The 23,600-nt window shown below is 35.2% G+C and overlaps 1 protein-coding gene and 1 long non-coding RNA gene across 20 annotated transcripts in view; one reads left to right on the plus strand and one right to left on the minus strand.

The window, feature by feature from the left end:
* Positions 1-23,600, minus strand: part of NRP1 (neuropilin 1) — a 182,440-nt gene that overhangs the window by 69,300 nt on the left and 89,540 nt on the right. For all 7 annotated transcript variants that reach the window (XM_074193135.1, XM_074193132.1, XM_074193134.1 and 4 more), the window contains 2 exons: positions 23,404-23,559; positions 19,500-19,666 (listed from right to left, as the gene is read on the minus strand). In XM_074193135.1, coding sequence (XP_074049236.1) covers positions 19,500-19,666; positions 23,404-23,559 — 323 coding nt within the window. The remainder of the gene's footprint in view (positions 1-19,499; positions 19,667-23,403; positions 23,560-23,600) is intronic.
* The window catches only part of LOC141492636 (uncharacterized), a 94,697-nt gene that overhangs the window by 67,779 nt on the left and 3,318 nt on the right, over positions 1-23,600 (plus strand). For 5 of the 13 annotated variants that reach the window (XR_012469997.1, XR_012469999.1, XR_012469995.1 and 2 more), the window contains 5 exons: positions 859-925; positions 12,283-12,383; positions 13,598-13,706; positions 16,923-16,992; positions 19,519-21,970. This is a non-coding gene — a long non-coding RNA (uncharacterized LOC141492636). The remainder of the gene's footprint in view (positions 1-858; positions 926-12,282; positions 12,384-13,597; positions 13,707-16,922; positions 16,993-19,518; positions 21,971-23,600) is intronic. The other 8 variants (XR_012470000.1, XR_012470001.1, XR_012469996.1 and 5 more) reach the window with 7 other exon arrangements.

The raw sequence follows: 23,600 nt of genomic DNA on the forward strand, positions 1-23,600 counted from the left end.
TCTGACTTTACTAGCAAATAATGGAACTTCCCTCTATTCCCTCCCTTCCCCATCCCCATCCCCATCCCCAATTGAATTCAACTTTACAACATTGAACAAGGGATGAAAAATCCTCTGGCATTCATCTTATGTCCCCCAAACAAGAGATCTAATTATTCTTATCTTGGCATTTGTAACTACAAATTCTATAATTAGTCATAAAATGTCTAACCCTTTAAAAAATCTATTCCTTGGCTCTGGAGTCTTTGGTAAGGTTTCACTAGTTAGCTTCAGGCTGTGTGAAGAAGTTATACTTTTTATTTGTGCCTATATTGACCCACCACTAACTGCACAAAGGTATCCTCTTTCTAAACTTGATGTGATCACCCATCAGTTTTCACCATACTCATCATAATTTTAATATTCCACTCAAATTCTCTCCTAGTTTGCTCCTCCATCCAAACATGAAAATTACCAGCCTGTCAATTCATCACCATTTCTGTTCTCCTAGACTTTTCCCTCCATGTTCATTTCATTTTTCTCGAGTGACTTGATAAAAAATTCATTCCAACTGTAAATATTTGATGGCTTACATTATTCCTTACATTAGAAGCATAGGGTATGTGTGTGGGATGCAAAATCATGGACTGTGAAAGATTTTAAGGGTATTGAGTTCTAATCCTGATTTTGTATGGTATTGTGAAGGAGAAAAATCAGCCAGCTTTTTCTGATTCCTGGTGTTCCCTGGTGGAGATAGAGGCAAACATAGCTTCTTCATAGTCCACTGGGATTTTAAAGTACTTTAAAAAAAACATGAAGGTCCAGAAAACAAAAATGTTAAATAATAAAACACAGACTGTCTTCTTTCATTTTTAAAAGCCTGTTCCTGGCCACTGCACAAAAAAGTTTCAACTGATCTGTTGGCGAGACTCCCAAATAACTGAAGGTAAACAAATATTTGTGCTCAAACAGCCTCTGTCTTTCCCAGCACACACAAAATGGTTTATTTATTATGAGTTTCACAGTAGGTCACGCCTGTAACTTTCCCTCCACTCCTTCCTACAAGCTTGGTTTCAAAAACAAACATGAGGATGGATTTATGGAACTAAAGACTTGCAGATGGGGCAGCGGGCTCAATCAGACATTTGGCCTGTGAACTTTGACAACATCCTTTTACACCCATTTTCCATGTATTGCCTCTACCCTCCAACTCTAGGTTGGTTATAAGTTGCTAACGAGAATTTTATTTGTTGACTGAAGACTCGTGTCTGTGTGTGTCTGTGTGTGTCTGTGTGTGTGTATGCAGGTTTATTTCTGGAAAGCATATTCATTGGATATTAAAGATTACCCAGATTAAAGACTGCCACTACACCTGGGGTTACAATGGATTCAACCCTGGAGACCCCAAGGAAGAGAAAAAACAGGCTACCTCGGTACAGCTGGTTGCCAGAAATTATATATAAACAGCCAGTCTCTGAAGAGATGCCAGTTGTTCTTGAGAACAGATGAAATGAGCCTCCTCTTTTAATGTTTGGTCTATTAGATTTTCCCTCATGGAAGCTTTGTTTGCTGTTCAGCTGAGAAGTTTACACTCACTCCTTTTGAAGATTATGTTTAAAGAATTAAAAGCAAATACACACACACACACACACACACACACAAACACACACACACCCCCTCTGAAATCATGTTCTTTCTTTTCAAAGAATAACTAACTCTCTAATAATATAATTTGGAATGAAGACACATCTTTGTAGCCTAGGTGACAGAAGTAATGCCTAAGCTGTGGTGGGGGAAAAACAGTAAGTTCTAAAATTCATTGTCACAAGTCCCATTATTGTTGTACTTAGCAGTTTCCAAAGTCCTTTCTGCAGGTGCACATTCTCAGGAAGGTAGTGCAACTACCATTATCCTGCTGTTCATTAGACTCTGTTGTCTCCCTACTACCTCTAATAGCAATCAGTAAATCAATAAGCATTGTTGGTAGAATGGCAAACAGGTCAAGGTGAGGTAGGTGAGACCGCTGTCACAAAAACCCAGAGCGGAGAGAACTCAGAAGGTGTTCAACAGTGCCCAAGAGCAAATAGGTCCTGGTCTTCTCAATTGTTAATATCTTTCCTTCCAAATGACCTTGTATTTAACAATATTTACATGTATTTTTACTCAATCTCTTTATATTTATGCCATATATATTATTTGTCTCTTCCATTAGAATGTAAACTCTTTGTGAAATGATCGCTACATTATTTTTATTTGTATTCCCAGTTCCTAGCACATTACTTCTTGGTTTATGGTAGGTGCTTAACAAATGCTTGTTGGTTAATTGATTGATTGATCATTACTTTACTTTCTGGCTTCAAAGTTGGGGATAAATGGGCTAGCTCCCCATCACCTGAACTTTCCTATCTTCTGTTTCTGGATACTACCTTCCTTCCCATTTCCCAGGATCACAGTCTTAGAGCCATTCTTAACTCTTCTTTCTCCCTTATGTCCCATATCCAATCATTTCTCAAGTGGGGTTGATTCTACCTCTATAACACTTCTCATTTTCATCTCCTTTATAATCATATGGCTACCCCCAAAGTTAGGTCCTCATCCTCTTTACTTGGCCTATTACAATCATCCTTTTGATTGATGTCTTTCCTTCTTATCTCTTCCCCTTTAATTGAGCCACTTCATAGATGCCAAAATTATCTTTCTAAAGCAATGATCTGACCAGGTCAGTTCTCTGCTTGAGAATCTCTAGCAGCTTTCAGTGATTTCTAAGATCACTATTATATATAAGTACCTCAAATTGGCATTTATAGTTCTTTGAAATCTGATTCTACCTTATCATGCTCAGCTGATCAAACATTCCTTGTCTTCATACACTCTAGATTTTGGCTTAGCTTACAATTTTGCTTTTTATTAAACCTGAGGTTCCACTGCCTTCTACCCCTCCCCCTTCTCCTTTTGGTGTGTGTCATCCAGAATTTCCATTTTTAGAATGGGCCCAGATCAGTCACCTTTTAGTCTTTGGACTATGTCCCTTTGCCTCCCACAGATATTTTCCTTCTCTCCATTTCTGCTCTCCTCCTCCAGCTTTTCACCTCCCTTTCATGTTCATATGTTTCAGCTCCCCTCATTAGAACATAAGCTCCCTGAGGGGAGGGACTATCTGTTCTTTTTATTTGTATTGTTTGTCAGCATTTATTTGTTTATTATTCATTTCTTTCTTTCTTTCTTTCTTTCTTTCTTTCTTTCTTTCTTTCTTTCTTTCTTTCTTTCTTTCTTTCTTTCTTTCTCTCTCTCTTTCTTTCTTTCTTTCTTTCTTTCTTTCTTTCTTTCTTTCTCTCTTTCTTCTTTCTGCTCTCTTGGTTTTTGCAAGGCAATGGGTTCAAGTGATTTGCCCAAGGTCACGCAGAGTTCAATAATTATTAAGTGTCTCAAGTTGGATTTGAACTCAGGTCTTCCTGACTCCAGGGTCGGAGCTCTAGCTACCGTGTCACCTTGGTGCTCCATGGTCAGTATTTAATACAAGGGCCTTGCACATAGTAAGGCCACAATAAATTCTTCCTGTTGTTGACTTTGCATCTTCTAAACCCTTAGAATCACTAGATTCTGTTCATTTGCTCCTACAGGAAGTGCTATCTAATCTTTCTTCCGGTTGATAATTTCTCCTCAAATTATTTTATATCTATTTATATGTTTATATGTTATATCCTTCAATAGAATGTAAATTTTTTCAAGGTTAGAGTCTTTTCTCTTTTTTGTTTAATTTTTCAAATTCTACCTAGTGTCTTGCAAAAAATATTATTAATATCTGTTGAATTGAGTTGAAATAAAGTGAACAAAAGTGCCAAAAAGAAATGATGGATCTAACAAACTGGCTCACAATCTACCTCAGCTGGTTATGTCAAAGAGATTTTAATTAATATGCATTTTTGAGGGGGTACTCATGAACATTCCATATCCAGATTTTATTGGGAAAGTCATTTTAAGGTAGATAAGCAAATACTTGGGTAGACCCTCATGTATAATATTATAATTCATCTATAGGAACTCACTTTTATTATGGAAATTCTTGATCAATGCCAAATTTCAGGAAATATTTGAACAAAAAAGGAGGCATTCATTCCTGTACTTTTTACATCATTTCTTGCTCCTTAACAAATCCAATAAATTGTGGAGGGAGAAGGTTTGAGGTAAATGCCTTGAATATTTGCTTTTCTAGAAGAAAATTCATTTATTGTTCCCTTCATTGATTCTAGCTTAGTGGAAATAACATTATAAATGAACAAATGTAACTATGGATTTTTTCTTTATATGGCAAATGATTCTTCAAAGAATAAATTCCTACATTTCAGTTTCTTTGACCAAATTTTAGCAAATTGACCCTGAAATGTCTGAAATATTGGGAAGCAGTGGACATAATGCTAGGGATATAAGCAGTTTGTGTGTGTATGTGTGTGTGTGTGTGTGTGTGTGTGTGTGTGTGTGTGTGTGTGGAGGAGGGGACTGGTGATGATGCATTTTGCTCGCTGAACACAGCAATCAGTGACTTTATTAACTAGTAAATAGACTGGTCCTGAATTGCTCAGGTTTTCATACACTTTCTGTCTTCATCTGTTTATTCAGTTTGGCAATTGTTTCATTTCAACTTTTCATATGTCACCCTTCCCTGATACTCCTCTATATTTGAAGCTCAAAGCTCCCTGTCCTTTACAAACTTTTCATTCTTACATTTCTGGGATTCACCTTAATGATAAGCCTTATGTTACATTTCAGTGATGTGCAAAATATTCTACTCTTGTTCCTTTTCTTCCACCTGTATCTTGTCTACCCATGCAAGCAGTAGTCTGGGTCATTGTGGTCTAGTCCTTCTAGGGCAAAGGGGTTTAATGTCTTTCAATATAGTCTTTGTGCTAACATACCAAGAATTACAAAGGTAAAAGAGCAATATACACAACCTTCTACACACCTGGAATGGAAATACGGATTTTTACAATGTTTTGTTTGCCATAATGAGCTACAAAATAACTTGGACTGAGGGTTTAATTTGACTTCTCAATGGAGAAAAAAATAATAGGAATAGATGAAAACTGCTATGCTTTTGGGTGAACACAATCTACCTATCCATTTAATAAGAAACTATTATTCTTACTACAGTTTGGACCTGCACCATGCTAAGCACCCAAATGAAAGACATCTTACATTGAAGGAGCTTATGTTCTAATATGCACACACATGGAGACAACATTTATATAACCTGTGTCCCAAAGGTCTTTGCATAGTTTTAAGTTTTTAGGAGCATTGTTTTTGTAGCTAAACTTTGATAGCTTAAAATTGCAATAAGACCTTTGGAATATTTTGTATACATACCTACATATGTGTGCTAGCCTCTATTTTATATACTGGACTATTCTAGTTAAAATATGTAATATATTATAATTTAGATTGGACAAATCCAATATATTACATATGAGTACATATTGATATATTACATATAAAATAAATGTATGGAATGTTTTTATAAAACATGTATATATACTAACTATAAAAGTAATGCAAATATATAAAATAATGCAAATATAAAATGCAAAGTAAACAAGGTAGTTTCTTAGAAGTAAACAATGGAAGGATGGGAGAAGGGAAATCAGGAAAACCTCAAGTGGATCTTGACTTCTTTTTGAAGGAGACTAAGAATCCTAAGTACTTACTGGCAGATAAACCTATGGTTCACCATAGGATCAAAGGATCTACGTTCTAGAGCTGGAGAAGAACCCAGGGACCATCTTCAACAGCCTCACTTTACAAATAAGGAACCCGAGGCCCATTTTACAGAGAAGTGACTTGCCCAAAAATCACACCAGTGACAGACTCTCCTAAGATTGGAAAGACAATGAAAAGATGATTTTTTTTAAATGTGGGGGTTATATCTTTTCTCACCTTAGGCTTATGTGCTTCCTGATGAATTAACTCAAAAAGAAAAAAAATATTAATAAAGTTTCAGTGTGAAATAGTAAGATAAAACTTAGGTAGTAAAGCTTCATAAAGAGGAGGAAGAGGGGGCAGGAAGAAATCTGCAAAATAAAATTGGAGTCATGTACCACTCAATCAAAATACCAAATATATTTTAATGAATTCTTATTTTTTGTAAATCTTTTTTTTTAAAACATCTGGAAGCCCAAAATACCAAAGGTATTTCTAAAGAAATAGGAATCTCATGAGTTGGAAGATCCATGAGAAACTGTCTAGCATAACCTCTCAGTCAGGGCAGGAATGAAGATTTATTAAAAGGCTTATCAAAAGAATAAAGGAGGTGGCTAGGTGGCATAGTGGATAAAGCACTGGCCTTGGAGTCAGGAGTACCTGGGTTCAAATCCAGTCTCAGACACTTAATAAATTACCTAGCTGTGTGGCCTTGGGCAAGCCACTTAACCCCATTTGCCTTGCAAAAAAAAGAAAAAAAAAGAATAAAGGAAATATAGAACTATTTATTGATTTTGATGATTGTTCCCCATAATGTATTAAAAAATGAAAAGAAAAAGTGAAAAAGGTTTTTTTTCAACTATGATTTTTTTTTTACTCCCAAATGGAATCATTGAGAAGAGCATCCTGTGACAGCTTTTTCTCCAGGGAAAAAGAGATTGAGAAATGTATTAGAAACACACAAATAGATCCACAGTGATACTGAATTAATTCAAGTGCCTTTAGTCTAGAAGGAATTATCTGTTCTATATAATTAGAACTATAAAAACACATGAAGTATTTCAATTAAAAGATGCTATTGGAATTTATAAGGCATTGCTAATAAATCTGTCCCTCCTTCCCCCTCTCCAGCCCCCTGCTCCCATCCCTTTTTGTTCATGGGATTCAGTGATATTAATGAGAAGTGGTGATAGGTTAGAAGGTGAAGGAGAAAAGTATATATAAACAAAAGACAGGAGAGAACTCACAAGTGCATTCACTTTTGTCATGAATCATGTAGCACACTCTCATTTTATCCAAATGTCCCTTATGAACATTCTTAATGTTGTAAAGAAGGATGTTTAGTTTTAAGACATGAAATGGTTGAGGACCACATACCTATTAAAGGCTTTCAGGTCTTTGGTATACATTTCTTTCTTTTGCCTTTTGAAGAGGGGTAAAAGAAGACTGGTTAGCATCTGTTACAATGCTGAGTGAAGTGAGCAGAAAAAGAGTAATTTATACTGTAATATCAATTTTGTAAAAATGAATTTGGAAAGATTTAAGAACTCTGATCAATGAAATTGAGCAACCATGATTCTAAGGGTCCAGTTCATGGCAGTGAGATGATGGGTGAACATGCAGAATAAACAAATGCATTTTTGGATGTGGTCAATGTTTTCCTAGACTATACTTATGTGATACGGGGTCCTTCCTTTCCTTATTTTTCTTCCTCTCTTCTTTTCTCTGTTCTTTCCTCCCCATTTCTTTCTTCTCTTCCTTCCTTCCTTCCTTCCTTCCTTCCTTCCTTCCTTCCTTCCTTCCTTCCTTCCTTCCTTCCTTCCTTCCTTCCTTCCTTGCTTCCACTTAGTTCCTATGTTTTGTTCTTGCTTGCTTTTCAGTGAGTGAGTGGAGGAAGAAGGGAGGGAAAAAATAGAAATTTGATAGTTGAAAATAATTTATTAAAAAGAAAAGATAACGTATAGTTTTAAGGAAGAATGCCCCTTTTTTTGCTGGGTCTTTCAAATCAAGATGTGAAGGGTATTTAAACCCAAGGATTTCATGTATAACATTACACATTGCATAAATGTAACTATTGGTCCTAAATGTGAACATTAATTCACTCTGTAAAAGGTCTGATTATTACTGCCAGGGCAGAAATCAGCAATCCCTTGTGAAGGGATGTCTTGAAACTGCTATCATAAAATCTGTGCATGCTATGGATTTCATTAACATTTTAGTCCCTGAGGATTCCCAATTGTATAATAACAGAAGTTCTTTAAATTTTAAAGACCACAGACAGGAACAGCCTTTCACCCAAAACAGATGTGGAACACTCAGCCTTGCTTTCTCATTGGTTCCAAGACATGGAACTGGTTGGTAATTGATAGCTATTAACATGTTTGTTGTTTAGGTTACAGAAATGGAAACTTTATACTATTTTTTCCTGTGAAAAGATAAGTTAATGAGCAATAGGACTGGCTTTTCAACAATAGAAACTTACTTTTGATTAAGTCAGATTTCTCAAAAAAGATGAAGGGTGCTTGGTTTAAATGAAATAAACAATGATGGGAAGGTTAGGGAACCAGTAATGTTCCTTTCAAGGATGAACTAACTTCAGTCTTGTTTTAGCCAATCTCATCAACCAAGTGGAATTTTGTGTATTGCATTTCCTTTTCTTCATTCCACTCTTATCAGGGGATTTGAAGACCCAAAGGAGCAGCCTCCCCAAAAGAATGCCCCAAATTATTTGAGCTAAGTATAGTCATTATAAAATGATAACAAGGAATCAAAAGATGTAAAAGTAGAAAAACTCATAATTCCATTTTTCTGAAAAATACACATATAAATCTTTACTTTTAAATACAAGAATTCAATGATGCCACCATAAGTGGTCAAAAAGTGACCAGATAATTGAATGAATCAATTGTTCTCTTAGCCTTGAAATGTCAAATAATCAGTAACTTAAATTCGTTCCCTTCCATTGAAATTACCTCCTGGGAGTTAGGGCATTATGTAAACATTATCCCAATATTTATATAAGACATGTAGCTCAATCGAACAGATATTGTTTACACAAGTGTGATGGCATAGGGAGAGTTAGAGTTTTAACTTGCAGCAGCTGGGTAGTTCAGTGGATAGAGGCAAGACCTGGATATATAGCCTCAGACCTTCACTAACTCTGTGACCCTGGGCAACTCATTTAACCTCTCTAATGCACATGAGTAGGAAATGGAAAACCACTTTAATATCTTCTCCAAGAAAATCTCATCTGGATTCATGAGTTAGGTACAACTGAATAACATCAAGTTTTCCTTACATCTAGTATAGCTTTCTGTTGTGATCCCTGTTGAAGAAAATAAAATGCTATCTTTCTTGAAGACACTATAAATTCTTATCTCCTGGAGGATACTGCTAGGATGTTGCTGAGATGTCCCCTAAAATCTGATATTCACAAGGTCATTGTATTGGTCAAGAAAAGAGCAAAGAAATAGAGACCTCCCCAAACAAGCTATTTCCTCTTTGGACTTCCACCTAGGACTGCTTCCACCACTCCTTGGTCAGATACTGGAATCCTGGGTTCTGAATAGACACTATTTTATAGAAGACCCAGAAGGCTTGACTAAGTTTATTTAATAAAAATATGCTTTCTTAAGCAGCAACACTTTAATTTTATCCTATGGCTTTCAAGGATTCTCAAAACTACTCTAATACCCTTGATTGATGAATTCCATGATAAAATTCTATGATTGAATATCCAAATATCTCTTGAAGAGAGAATTCTCTACCATAATAGAATTGAATGTTATGTTTAATAAATGTAGTTGACAGGGACAATTTTGGACTATCTGCAATGGAGAATAGCATCTGTATCCAGAGAAAGAACTGTGGAGTTTGAACAAAGACCAAAGACTATTACCTTCAATTTAGGAAAAAAATAAACCTTTAACTTATGTGATTTTGCTATCTCTTATACTTTATTTTTCTTCCTTAAGGATATGATTTCTTTCTCATCACATTCAACTTAGATCAATGGATACCATGGAAACAAGTAAAGACTAACAGACTGGTGGCGGCTAGGTGGCACAGTGGATAAAGCACCAGCACTGGAGTCAGGAGTACCTGGGTTCAAATCTGGTCTCAGACACTTAATAATTACCTAGCTGTGTGGCCTTGGGCAAGCCACTTAGCCCTGTTTGCCTTGCAAAAAACCTAAAAAAAAAGACTAATAGACTGCCTTCTGTGAGGGATGGGGGGAGGGAAGCAAGAATGGGGGGAAAACTGTAAAACTCAAAATAAATAAAATCTTTCTAAAAATGTTTATATTTTAAAAAAATAAATGTAGTTGACTTTAAACAATAAAAGAAGACTAAATATTATGTTTCCATTGTAAATAAACCACAGTACTTCTAATCCATTTCTCCTTCCTTTATCTTAAAGTTTCAGGTGTTTCCTTAAATATTTATTTTATTTTCTCAAGGATGTATCAAAATGTTAAATTGGTCTTTGAGCAAGTGACTTGATTGTTATTTTTAACTAAATTCAAAAGTTGTTTACTAAATAAATGATCAAAATGGTTAGGAAAAATATGGCTATTTTTACATAAAAAACAATTAGTTAAAAATGGAAAAGTATAAAAAAATACTATTTGGCACAATACAGGAATTCCCTCTTCCCCAGGATATCTAGGTATTTTGACCAAATATCATCAGCTTTTAAGAACAAAATTCAGTCCAAACAGTGATTTTTTTATCATTAAGATGTTTATATAAAGATAAAACACATATATATGTGTATATGTATACATATAGACACATATGCATGTGTGTGTGTTTAATGTATAATTATGGAAAAAGTAAGGTTTGGGGAGAGTATTATGAAAAAAATATTAGCATGTTACTTCTCAGAAGGTAGAATGTCTGTCTCAATGGACTTCTAATTACTCTTTCCTCATATTGTCAGTGTAGAAAAGTCAGAATTGACACAGACTATATATCACTGGGTAGCCTTTTCAGTTTTTATTTTACATTAAAATCAATATTATTGTCAGAAAGTTAAATGCTCACTCTGAGTTTCTTAGTGTCAAATTATCTGTGCAAACTGAAGTTTGAGAAAGTCACTCATTGAATGATTTTTTTATTGATTGAACCACTGGACCCATCTATGCCTCTATATTCTCATCTAGGAAACCTCCTTCACAGCATGGTTATGAGGAAAATATTCTTTGTAAATCTTAACCAATTAACATATAAATGTGAGTTATTATCAACACTGGAAGTTAATGTTAAGCATTTTTCAAATCACAAAGTGTGATGTAAATGCTATTTATTGTTCTTATTAAAGAAATATGAAGGCATACATTAATTCAGCAGTATTTTTTGCTAAAGTACATAAGACATCAGAATTTAAATACATAATTCCACCTTTATGTAAACCAATGAATTATACTTCTCACCTTGAGAGAGAATCATTGTTTTCTCCTATGTCAGCCATTTACTAACTGGTCTGAATGAGTTAATGTATCTCTTAAAGTGCCCAACTCAGAGGTGCAGAGGAATTTACAACCCAGACAATATAGCTCAATAGACATTCTGGACTAGCCAACTAAGTATATCTAAATAGATTTATAATTTATTATTTTGAATAAGAGGTCTTTTGAAAATTGGTTGGCTTTTGTAATGTTGAAAAACATTTAACAGAATATACATTCTTTTGAAATCAACATGGTAGTAGAAAAGATTGAAAGATTTGTCTTATGTTTGTATATCTTGTTTGAACATAGTTGCTTGCATGTGGTCATCCTCCATTAAGAAAGCCCCTCGAGAGAAGACACCATGGACTTGTCTTAGCCTTTCTTTGTGTCCCTAGCACTTAGCATAGTGAGTGCATGTTTAATAAATTTCTGTTGACTTGACAACAAATTTTAGTGAAAGTGAGCTCTGAGTAATACATGGAGGGATCAGGATGGGGGGGGAGACTAAGAAAAAATTATTCATTGTAAAATAAATGTTCTGATGTTCAAGGCTACACTATGAAGAATGGTTAAAGTCAAATTTGGTAACATTTCTGAATTTAGTTTTGGGTTTTAAAAATTCTGCTTAAAATTCAGGAAGAACCCAAACTATTTATTTTTAATGAGAAGAAGGATGATGGGAGAAAAGAGGAAAGAAGAGAAAAAGAAAGAGAGAAAAAGAAGAAAGAGAAGGAGAAGAAGGAAAAAGAAGAGGAGAAAAAAGAAGGAAGATGAGAAGGAAAAGAGGGGAAGGAGTAGGAGCAGCAGCAAAATTTGGAACATTATTTCCTTTAAGAATAAAAAAAGTCATATTGTTTGAATCTATTAATTACCTTATGGATAAATAAAGCTCATGTTATCAGGAAATGAATTCTTCCTGTGACTTCTGCTTCTTTTTCAATTAATCATCATTACAAAAATACATAGATTTCCAGAGAAAATATTTCTGTGTCTTGATGATCCATTAAATTCAGATTTAAAATTTTGGCCTTCCAGTTGGGTCTGGCCATCTTCCACTTGGGTGCTCCCTTCAATTCCATGCCTCTAGTTTGTTTCTTTGTGGCTACGCTCACTTAAACTAATAGTAGGCTATTTAAAGAACTCTATTTTCTTTTGCCTAGCAGCTGCTGTTGAGATTCAGAACCATCCTCCACCCCAATTCAAGAGTTGGGGGAAGAAGGAGGAGTTGCTGAAGGGAAAGGATTTCCTGGAGTTGTTCTAGGTAATGGAGTCTTAGGGGTAGGACTTGGGGCAGCTGTCAGGGGACCTCAGTTCTTGTCATAGTTATGACCCTAAATAACCTTAACATCTTCAAATACAAAATGGAAATGATAGAATGATAACTCATATTTAAAAATTATTTTCCTCACAGTAGCTACGTTACAGATGAGGAAATGGAGGCTCCAAGATATTAAGTAGCTTGACCTTAGTTAATATAATTAGCAAATATTTGAAGTGAGAAATGAACTTAGGTCTCCAAAATGTTGGGTCCAACACTCTATCCAAATAGACCACCTTGTCTTCATGTAATCTTAAAGCCTCAACATCATCCTTCCCAATGGAGGAATCTTTTCTATGATATTTCTGAAAGTGGTGAAGACCATTTTACTTCTTCTTGAAACTTTATAAGGACATGAAACTCATGGTGCCTTTTAGAAATCTCTAATGGCTATGAGTGCAATTCAACTCAACATTTATTATTCTTTATGTTGAGCTCAGTAAACTTTCTTGTAAATTAGGTCATAAGATAATACATCTAGAGCTGGGAAAGGTTTTAGAGATTATCTAATTCAATTCAGTCATTTTACAGATGAGGAAAATGAGCTCTATTGAGGTTAAGAGATTTACTTAAAGTTTTATAGGTAGCAAATAGCAAAGTCAAAATTAGAACCACATCTTTTGACTCCAAATCAATACTCTCTCCATGCAACATGACCACTACCCTCAACTGTCTCTTCCCTCTTCCATATGATGATTTTCAAGTATTTTAATGACCTCAGTTCCTTCAAGTCTACGGGCTTCTTTTCATTCTCTGGATACTCTGTAGTCTATCCATTTTCCTTTTAAATTGTGAGAAGACTCATTGAAGGTTATGTAAATGGTAGCAGCAGATTTGGATTTGAATTTGATTTTGCTACCAAATCAACTCCATCATTGCCACTCTATGGAGAGCACAAATACATCCTTGGTGTCAAAACAGCAAAGAAATGAATCATCCCAAAAGGTGACTTCTAGCTACTCTTTTTCTGCTCTATTTCCCTACCTTATATTTTCAGAATTAGCATTGGTATATAGAAAGTAGGAGGAAAGAGGAAATAAGAAGTGGTTTCTGGTTGACAGGATCATTACAATATATAAAGTGCAGTGGAGAGTGATTCTTGTTTATTCTTCTCCTTTTCTCATTCATCTGGAAATGTTATGATTTGCCTACAATAGGGCAGAGTTACCAAACCAAACAGATGTGGAATGTGTGACTACCAGAAAGTATAAGGGGCTTCACAGTGACAGATTCTTGCCTTGTGGAGAAAAGATCATAATCTAGAAGGTAATAAAACTTCAATTTGATTCCAAAAAGCTTGCCAAAGAACATGACTTCTTTCTGAATCCATTGATTATTGTTGCTGTTCAGTTATTTTCAGTTTGCCCAACTCCTCATGACTCATTGGGAATTTTCTTGCCCAAGATCCTAGAGTAGTTTGCCATTTCCTTCTCCATCTCATTTTACAGATGAGGAAACTGAGGCAAGTAGGGTGAAGTGACTTACCCAGGGTCACAAAGCTAGTAAGTCCAAGGTCAGATTTGAACTCAGGAAGATGAGTCTTCCTGACTCCAGGTCTGGCACTCTATCCACTGCACCACCTAGCTGCCTGGAATACATGGAAGGGGGTGGCATTTGGTTAGTCAGGAAGGCCATCTTCCTTTTTTTTTTTTTTTAACGGTAACATTGTCCTTATTCTGCCCAGTCATTTTTGTCATTTGATTTTTTTTTTGTCTCCTGGCATTTTAATCAGGGAAAAGTCACAGTTGTTTTCAGGATAGCATTCCCAAGGGTTTTAATTAAAACCAGGAGGATAAATCTGTTTAATATTGTCATTCATAAAACATTAAAATAATTAAATGAATTAAATTCTCCTTTGAGAAGTTTGTTTGGTCTCCATAACACAAGTGTTATGCTTCTGTTGTTATTATTGTTATTTTACAAAGAATGAGGGGAAAAAAGACTGGAAAATAGCTTTTTTCTGGAAGATTCTTAGAATAGTAGAGTTTGAAAGAAGCTTAGTGATTGTTCTCTTTCATGTGAGATGAGAGCACAGAGTCTCAGAGAGGCAAATGAGCTGGATACAAAATTAGGGGCATTTTTAGCAGGACAAATGTTTCCAGTGTTGATCAGGAATTATCGATGTTACTCCCCAATCAGATGATCAGCATAAAAACATCCAAGTCAGATGAGTGAACATGAGTGAAATTCAGTTTAGAATGACTTTGTATATATGTGATGACAAAATATTTAAATGAAAGACTTTCAAACGAAAAACATGGCTCTTCATTTTCTGGACCAGTCCTATCAAACTCAAATAGAAACAGGGCCACTGAGACTTCATGCTGAATTAGATAACCAGTCTCCCCCCACCCCACCAGGCTGTGTGCTCAGTACTTAGTGCTCTAGAACCAGACTTCTTAACTTTTTTGATGCCATTGACATTTTTTGGCCTCAACATATTGTTTACTGTGCTCATGACGAAAGAAAATGAGAAACTACAGATTATTTTCTTTTCCCATCCACATTCATTTATCTCACCTACCTGCATCCCAGATTGGGAATTCCCTCTGGGATCTCCATATTTCTCTGGATATTTTAATGGATTTTTGCTTCTTTTCATCAGGAATGTTTAATGTGTATAGACAAACCCATTAATTCATGTCCCCTTTTTGCTTTTTAGAGTTTAGATCATTAAGGTTGTGCTTATATGTGCTTACAGTAAAGGATGAGAGGCTGTGCCACACACATTATTGAGCATGAGGTTCTTAGCACTTTCTGATTTTAAAGTCTGCCATTGAGAATTGGGTTTTCCCTGGCTCAGGATATCCAGAGCTCTTTGAACAGAATACCTAAGTCTCACTGTGTCAAACCTCTGAAATGAAAGACTTTCCTCTTTTTTTTTAAGACATGGAAGGACCACTTGACTTGTTTTTAAGCTTTCTTGCAGACAACAAATCTCACAGGAAACACTGTTGTGACCATTCATATCACTGGTTAATGAGGCATTGTTTTTTTATGTCACTCAGTCATTTCCTAGTAAAACAATGGAAGTCCAAAGAATGTTCTTCTTTTAAATTAAGGGAAACTTCCAATGTGCCTTATGAATTTAACACATGTCATCATTCACACTTGCTATCAGTATAGCAATATAGTTTTGGGCACATTTTATGCAAAATTTGAAAATGATTTAAAAGTACGTGCACATACATACATTTTATATATGCATATTTTATTGCATGTGCATATATACATGTACATACATATATGTATGTATTCATGAGAAATAGAATGGCACAGGAGATGAAAGAAGGACTTGCAATCAGAAGGTCTGAGTTCAAGTCTTGCCTGTAACACAGATTAATTACATAACCATGGGCAAGTCACTTAACCCAAGAGAATTTAGATTATAAGGTATAGTGGAACAGCTGATCTACCTCAGTGCTAGGAGTTCAATATCCAGATGAAATTATGGTGCAAACCAGAGGATCCCTGCCTGTAAAAATACCTATATTGACATAAAGAGAAATTAATGTGTAGTTAAATCCCCTTGTTTCAGGATAAGTGTGATTCTGTTTTAGAAAACAATTTCCAATGACTCCTTATTACCCCATGATTAAAATAAACTCTACAGTGAAGCTTTTAAAGCCCTTTGCAATTTGATCCCAAGCTATCTTTCTAGCCTTATTGGACATGAAACCCTTCCTGGATTCTACAGTCTAGTCAAACTGATGCAACTTGGTTCCTTAAATACATCATTCCTTCTATCATCTCCATGGTGGTAGCCTTTGCAAGAACCTTGCCTGGAAAATGCACTCCCACCTCACCTATGCTTTACTGCAATCCATTATTTCTTCAAGACTTAGCCCATGTGCTACTTTGTTTACATAGTCTTTTCTGGTCTATCCAACTGTTAGCATCCCATCTCTAACTACTGTATACATGTCTATATTTATTCTCTTTATCTTTATTCTATAAATATTTTTAAAGTATTTATCCTTCAAATCCCCACTAGAATATAAGCTCATTTTCATTAGGGAATCCTCTACCCTCTGCACATGCTTCCTTAGGACTTAAGATAGAGCAAATGCTTTATACATATACATATACATATACATATATATATATATATATGTGTGTGTGTGTGTGTAATAATGTCTTCGTTCCCTCTCATTTCTTTTTATCATTATATATATATATATATATATATATAAAACACATATATGTATGTATCTTATTTTTACATATTTGTTTGCTATCTCTCTCATTAAATTATGAGCTCCTTAAGGACAGGGATTCTTTATTGCCTCTTTTTGAATTCCCATACATAGCCTCTTAAAATTAAAATTAAATTACCACAGACTCTTAAAAAATGTTTATTTACTGACTGATCAATACTAGCATCTAGCCATACTAACAAAACTAATGATAATTTTCACTTCCAAGTGAATCTTGTAGGCAGAGCTGACTTGGTCACATCTGTATTTGACATTACATTCATAGCCCAATTACTGGACCAGACACCATTGCCTCCCGGATGAAAAGAAATTCAGAAGAAGCTACTTAATCTAAGGTAAGAAGATCCTTCAGAATAGAACAAAACTTCCTTGGGCCTGTATCTCTTGTTTACTTGGACAGTCTATTTAAGGTGAGTCTAACAGCTGCATAGGCTACATAGCATGGTCCTCACTTATTACCAACAATATTAATTTAAAGTCCATTTGGTCTTTTTTCTACTGAAAACTGACTGGAGGCATTTCATTTAAAAAAAATGCTACTGCTGCAATTTCCAAACACCTGCTAGCCACTATCCCTAAATTATTGAGTTCTTTCCTCATGATAAAAAGTATGATTTCATTAACATTCCAACATGCTTGGCACTGCAAAAAAATGTATCCTGCCCTTCTGAGCAAATGCTGTCAATCACCCCTCAATTGTGTGTTGGTTTAGGGAAGCAGAAGAGCAAATTACCAAGGGCTGGGTTGACACAGGCAACCCCATTTCAATTCTGTCTTAATCCTGAGGAGCATTCAATACTCTCAAGGTAACAGTAGTTTGTCTTTTCTCACTCCCAGAGTGATTTGGCAGACTTTTATTTAGAGGGTTAGTTGGAATTCAGTGAGCCATAATAGACCATTTCACTTTAAGTGTATGTTAAGCTAATATTGACTTTTCCACTGTAAAACAAAATCTCTGTTATTTGTACTCAAAAGATTGAAAAAATGGAAATAGAGGATTAATCATCCCCAGCCCTTTCTCTCTTAAAGCTCTGGGGAATTAGTCCTTTTTATTTACCTAGCAAAAATGCTTCTGGTTCTGTCACTACAGAAAAAATCTGCATATACCAGCAAATATCTTTTGTATGATTTGCCTAGTGTTGATCCTACAGGTGCAGATGTAACTGTTTCAGTTAGCTTTAGATCAAGAAGTCAGTTGAGCATGGGGATGAGCCAGAGGTGCTATAATAGGTGACAAGATTAGAATTGAAGAGAATGGGAAATAGCATGAAAGGAAAAGAGAAAAATAGGCTGTGGGAGGTACCAAGGGTGAAACCCTCTGTTTTTAACCATTTTTTCTAACTTAGGGCAGAGGTTGAGATGAAAGCATAGTATTCCCTCAAGGACCCTGAGAGGTGGGTGGTACAAATATTATTTCTCCCATTTTGTAAATGAGGGAAGTTGAACCCTATGATTTGACCATTCTCACTTAGCCACTAGGTATCACATTTAGAACTTCAACAGAGACCTTCCTAATCCAATGTAGAGATTTTTTCATTATACCATATTTGTGTGGAAACCAAAGATATCTAAACAAAAAAAAATTCATTTATATAAGACAGTAAGTTGCAGAGAGGTGCTGACCTGCATTGGAACAGGGGAGTATCCTCCTCCTGGAGCCCCTTATACAAATGAAATTGCAGGTCCAATCTATATCCTTATCCATTTATTCAGCTCAGTGGATAGAGGGATGAACTTGGAGAAGACCTAGATTGAAATTCTGCCACATGGGGTGGCTAGGTGGTGCAGTAGATAGAGCATGGGCCCTGGAGTCAGGAGTACCTGAGTTCAAATCTGGCCTCAGCCACTTAATAATTACCTAGCTGTGTGACCTTGGGCAAGTCACTTAACCCCATTTGCCTTGCAAAAAAAAATACCTAAAAAAATTCTGCCTCAGACACTTACTATCTCTGACGATGAACAAGTCACAGCTTCTCTGTAGCTCAGTTTCCTAGTCTGGAAAGTGAGGGGGCTAGAAGTGATGGCTTCTGAGGATCCTTCCAGTCCTACATCTAGGATCTTATATCCCTTTAAAGTTTACAAAGCACTTTACATAGACATTTGAGCTTCCCAACAGCCCTGGGAAATAGATATTATAGTTATTATTATCTGTATTTTATAGCTGAGGAAACTGAGGTGTTATATGTCTTACTTGCTATGGTTGTATAACCAGTATTTGCTGGAGGTGGGATTCAAACTCAAGTTTATTTGATTCTAAGTTTCATATTCTATTCATAATTCTAAATTATTTCTTGGTTTATAAATCTATTTTTTCAGTGCTATTTAGGTCAGTATGGAAAAACAAAATTTATGATATCCCCCAAATTCTTTATACTTAGGAAACATAGGCAATGTAGGCCAAAAAATGAATTCCAAATCTCTTGAAAAACAGAAATATCTGTAGAAACAGCTTTCTTTGGTGGAAACATTCCAGAACTACTGTAACCAATATAGTTCATTTGGATCCAAGTCCTCTGAATAGTCATTCTTTTCAGTGGAGAAGCTAAATGTTAGTTGAATTGAATTGAACTGAATTGAATTGAATTGAATTGAATTGAATTGAATTGAATTGAATTGAATTGAATTGAATAAATGAGAGTTTATTTTATCTTCTCTTCAGTCTAAGTCTTCATACAAGCACACCAGCTTGTATGAATCACTTGATTATTCTTATACCCTACAGAGTTGATTTCACATTTTTCTTTTCATCTAAAGGCATAGGGGACAATGTTGATAGAGGCAGTATACTTTTACAAAGTTATTGATGATCTTGGTAAATATATATCTGGCCTGGTCTCCTTACCTGGATCCACTCTCTATAGGAATCTTCTCCAGGAGTCCATCCATTCTCAGGATAATTCAAACGTGATCTTTCTGAAGACCAATTGCTGCTATACTGGGAAGAAACCGTGATTTGGTCTGAATGAATTTCTCCTGATTCCATGCCCAGTGGTTCCATACATGTGAAATCTGAATGGGGGAAAAATGGGTAGAATCCATTAGCATTTCCTATAAAGTCCCTAGATGATGCTAAATGTGGTTTTTAATTTTTTTCAATCAGTAAACAACAATCTTAATTTTAATGTGTATCAAAGTTCATCAAAACTTGAATTGAGACAGTAAGATTAGCAAAATAAGTAGTGCTTAGATTAGCATTATCACTTGAGTTTCCATGACAATCCTTTTGAAACTAACTATAGAAAAATTGTTTTTGAACCAATGATGAAACCTACTATATATGAAACTTAAGTTTACAAAAATGTTCTTTCATTTTAGCATGTTTTGATCTATTTTGGTAGTCATATTTCTGTATAAGTTCAACAGATAGGTACTTTAAAAAGTTAAGAGCAATCTAATTTTCACAAATTCCATCTTGTTTTTCCATAAACACACATAAAAATATATGAAAAGCTTTATGTTTGCAAGTTTCAATGGATAATTTTCTAACATTTTGCTTATAGAGTTGGACAAGAGTTAGGGATATTGGGCAAAGAAACTTAAAGTCAAACTCATAAATGCACCAAGAGAATTTCTATTGAGGGAACTTTGGCATTAATCATTTTTTTAAGTCAAAGTTTCCTTCTTAAATGTCATTCATTTGTCTATATTATAAATATAATACTCCATCTATGTGGTGTTCGACCATACACAGTAAAGAACTAAATTTTTTTTTAAAAAGTCTCTTGAGTAATCAAAAGAATAACCAGAGTCTATTTTTGCACTAACAGCTCATGAGAACTTTACTTTTCTTGGAAACCCTAAGGTCTACACTAAGAGACTGATTAGTCTTACACACAGTTCTAGCAAGCTTTGATGTGCTGTTTCTAAGAGTAGAATATTAAAAGTGGCAAGGTGTGGGAGCTGCTCTAGGCAGGTACTATGACAATGAAAAGCAAAAGCTCATAGACTGATATTTGAGAGAGTGAATAAACAACACAAACAAAACAACCCTACAAAAAGCAGACAAAGAATTAAAAAATGAAAACACTCTAGAAACTCTTGCTGGAGGAGCAAAAAGACCTGTTCATTAGATCTTGATGTAATCACTACATTACACTTTACTAGTCAAAGTTAAGACTTTGGATTTCCTTAGGAGGGAGATATTCAGGGTAAGAAAGTTTTAGGTTAACAAAACCTTTTCTGCAATTTATAATCATAGAGGCCATCCTAGTGCTGCCAGAACCAGATTAAAATGTATTTGGGAAATATTTAACAAAATCAATAAAAATGTCATAAAACACCACATTTTAAAACTAAGTCACTATGAGGTTCTAGGGCCCCTTAGGTAGAGATTAATGATCCAGGTTTCTGTTTGTTTGAAACCTCTGACCTAGAGCTTGCTCTAGAGACTTTGCATGTAGTCAGGGAGCATTTAGAGATGGGACTTGAGGCCAAGCCTTCCTGTCCTCAAAGGACATCTCTCATTTCAGGATACCATACTACCTCTATCATATGATACCAGATCAAAAGTTACTTCATAACCATTTAGGAAGAATTCAATTATATTTCAGATGATCTATTTAGGAAAACAGGAATAGGAGAGTTAGAAACATTTCCATCCAGATTAGTTAAAGGTTTTTTTAAAATGAATATTTAAAGGCAAACTACTCAGTCACCCAAAACTTTTAGAATCACAAATTTCGTGCTAGAAAGGATTTTTGATGTTTACTGTTTTTCAGCCATATCTAAGTCTTTGTGACCCCATTTGGGATGTTTTTGGGAAAGATACTAGCCTTATTTGTCATATTCTTTTTTCAACTCATTTTATAGATGTGGAAACTGAGGCAACCACGGTGAAGTGACTTGCCTAGAGTTATATAATTAATAAGTGTTAAAACATTTGAATTCAGGTCTTCTTGACTCCATTCCCAGTGCTCTAGTCATTGTAGTTCTTAGCTGTCCCAGAGAGGGTTTTCAAGGTCATTACACCTAACCCCGAGTCTTTTACAGATGAGGAAACTTGGACCTCAAAAGGTTTAGTGCCTTTCCCAAAGCCATACAAATCTGAAGTGTAAAGTAGAAGAGCTAAAATTTGTATACTGTGCTGGAGAATTTTAGTTAAATGAAGCTTTATTTTCTTTCTAGTTTTCTTATGTCAGATTTCAGCTATGCATTCATTATAACTATTAATGCAAGAAAATAATTAAATCAACCTTGTCATCTTGAAATTTAACGTTTATTAACTTTGCTTATAATACTTTGCAAATTCTTTTGCTTTTTGAGTTGAAAAAAGACCCAAAAGAAAAAGGAGAAAAGTCTGGTGAGCATGTTAAGGTGAGGCACATTACCAATAGCAAGAAGTATTTTAGCAGGAAGTATTACCAAAAATATCATGAGGGAAGTGAATATTTAGAAAAAGAAGTGGGCTGATAATATTTGACTGACAACCACAGTTCATGAAAGTAAGAGACCTGCTATAAGATTTTTCATCACTTTGGTGGATCATCTTTGGAGGATTGGTAGGAAATATATGGACAGAAATTATACAGTAGGACAAGGCAAGACTGGATTGCCACAGGCACTATTATAGGGAATACCTAAATTGATGATATTATGGACCACTGAGTTATTAAAGTCAATGTACCTGGCTTCAAATCTGGTCTCAGACACTTAATAATTACCTAGCTGTTTGGCCTTGGGCAAGCCACTTAACCCTGTTTGCCTTGCAAAAACCTAAAAAAAAAAAAAAGATGACACTGCCTGGAAGATCCATAGACTCAGAAGATTAAGAGTGCTGGACTAGGAGTCAGAAAGTCCTTGGTTCAAAACTCACCTTTGACATACTAGCTGTATAACCCTAATTAAGTCCTTTATCTTTAAAATGAGATGGATAATACCTCATGTGGTTTCTGTGAAGATCAAATAAAAAATGTCAACCTCAAAGTACCATACAAAATACTGAAAATGATTATAAATAGGCTCAGTCTTACAGTTTCACAGAAAACCCAACACATAAAATAAGTCACTTATAACAAAGAATCAAAAAAACTCATGAGCCAAAGAGAGAGCCAGTGGTGTTTGTTCTCTCACCCTTATTTTCAGATATTGAAGGAGCTATAGTTCCCATGTGTCTGTAGACTGGTCATTTGAGAAAGGATTTAAGTTGGAAAGCAGAGGGTCTCTCTGTTTTTCAAAGATCTTTTATTTTATTGCATCCAAATGTATATTTATTGAGAGCTTAAAAAACATTGCAATAGAAATCAAAACATGCTTCTGGTTAGTCAGAGAGAAAAAAATCTCACTATTTCCCATTGAATTAAATTCTAACCTGTATTCAGTGTGATCATAGTGTGTTTGGGTGGAGTGAGCATGCATGCATATTCATTTTTTTATTTTAAAATCAATATTCATCCTTTCATAAACCACAGGCTATCATTTCTTCAAGGGTGGGGCAGGGTTGGGGGGTGGGGATGACTAAAACTCTGGTTCAAGGCATTGTTTTGCCCTGCCTCAGTTTTTCTACATCATTTCCAGGCTGTACAATAAACTTTCTTTCTCTTTCCCATTTCAATAGGAAAATTCACAAAGCAGAATTTTCCTATTGATATTCAGAAAAGTTGATTTTTTTTCTTTAAAGAGAAAAGCAAATACACAGTCCCCCTTTATTTATATAACATTTCTTTAATGTTTTATGTGGCAGCAGGTGTGTGGAAAGGCATAATGGAGCATATTTTCCACTGGGCTTTAGAAGATGAATAAACACTGACCTTCTGAGAAACTTCTTTGCAAGACAGTGTAGTTTGCAGAGAATCCCTCTTTGGCTATTGCACTGTCAGTATAAAAAGCCAATGATAGAATGCCAGTTGAGGAACGGATGAGGCCTGGTGTTTTCTGTCCACAGTAACGCCCAATATGAGGACCAACTAGAAAGAAGGGGAAAAAAACAAAACACAAAACAAAGCAG

Source organism: Macrotis lagotis, chromosome 7, assembly GCF_037893015.1.
Source record: "Macrotis lagotis isolate mMagLag1 chromosome 7, bilby.v1.9.chrom.fasta, whole genome shotgun sequence".
NCBI lineage: Eukaryota > Metazoa > Chordata > Mammalia > Peramelemorphia > Peramelidae > Macrotis > Macrotis lagotis.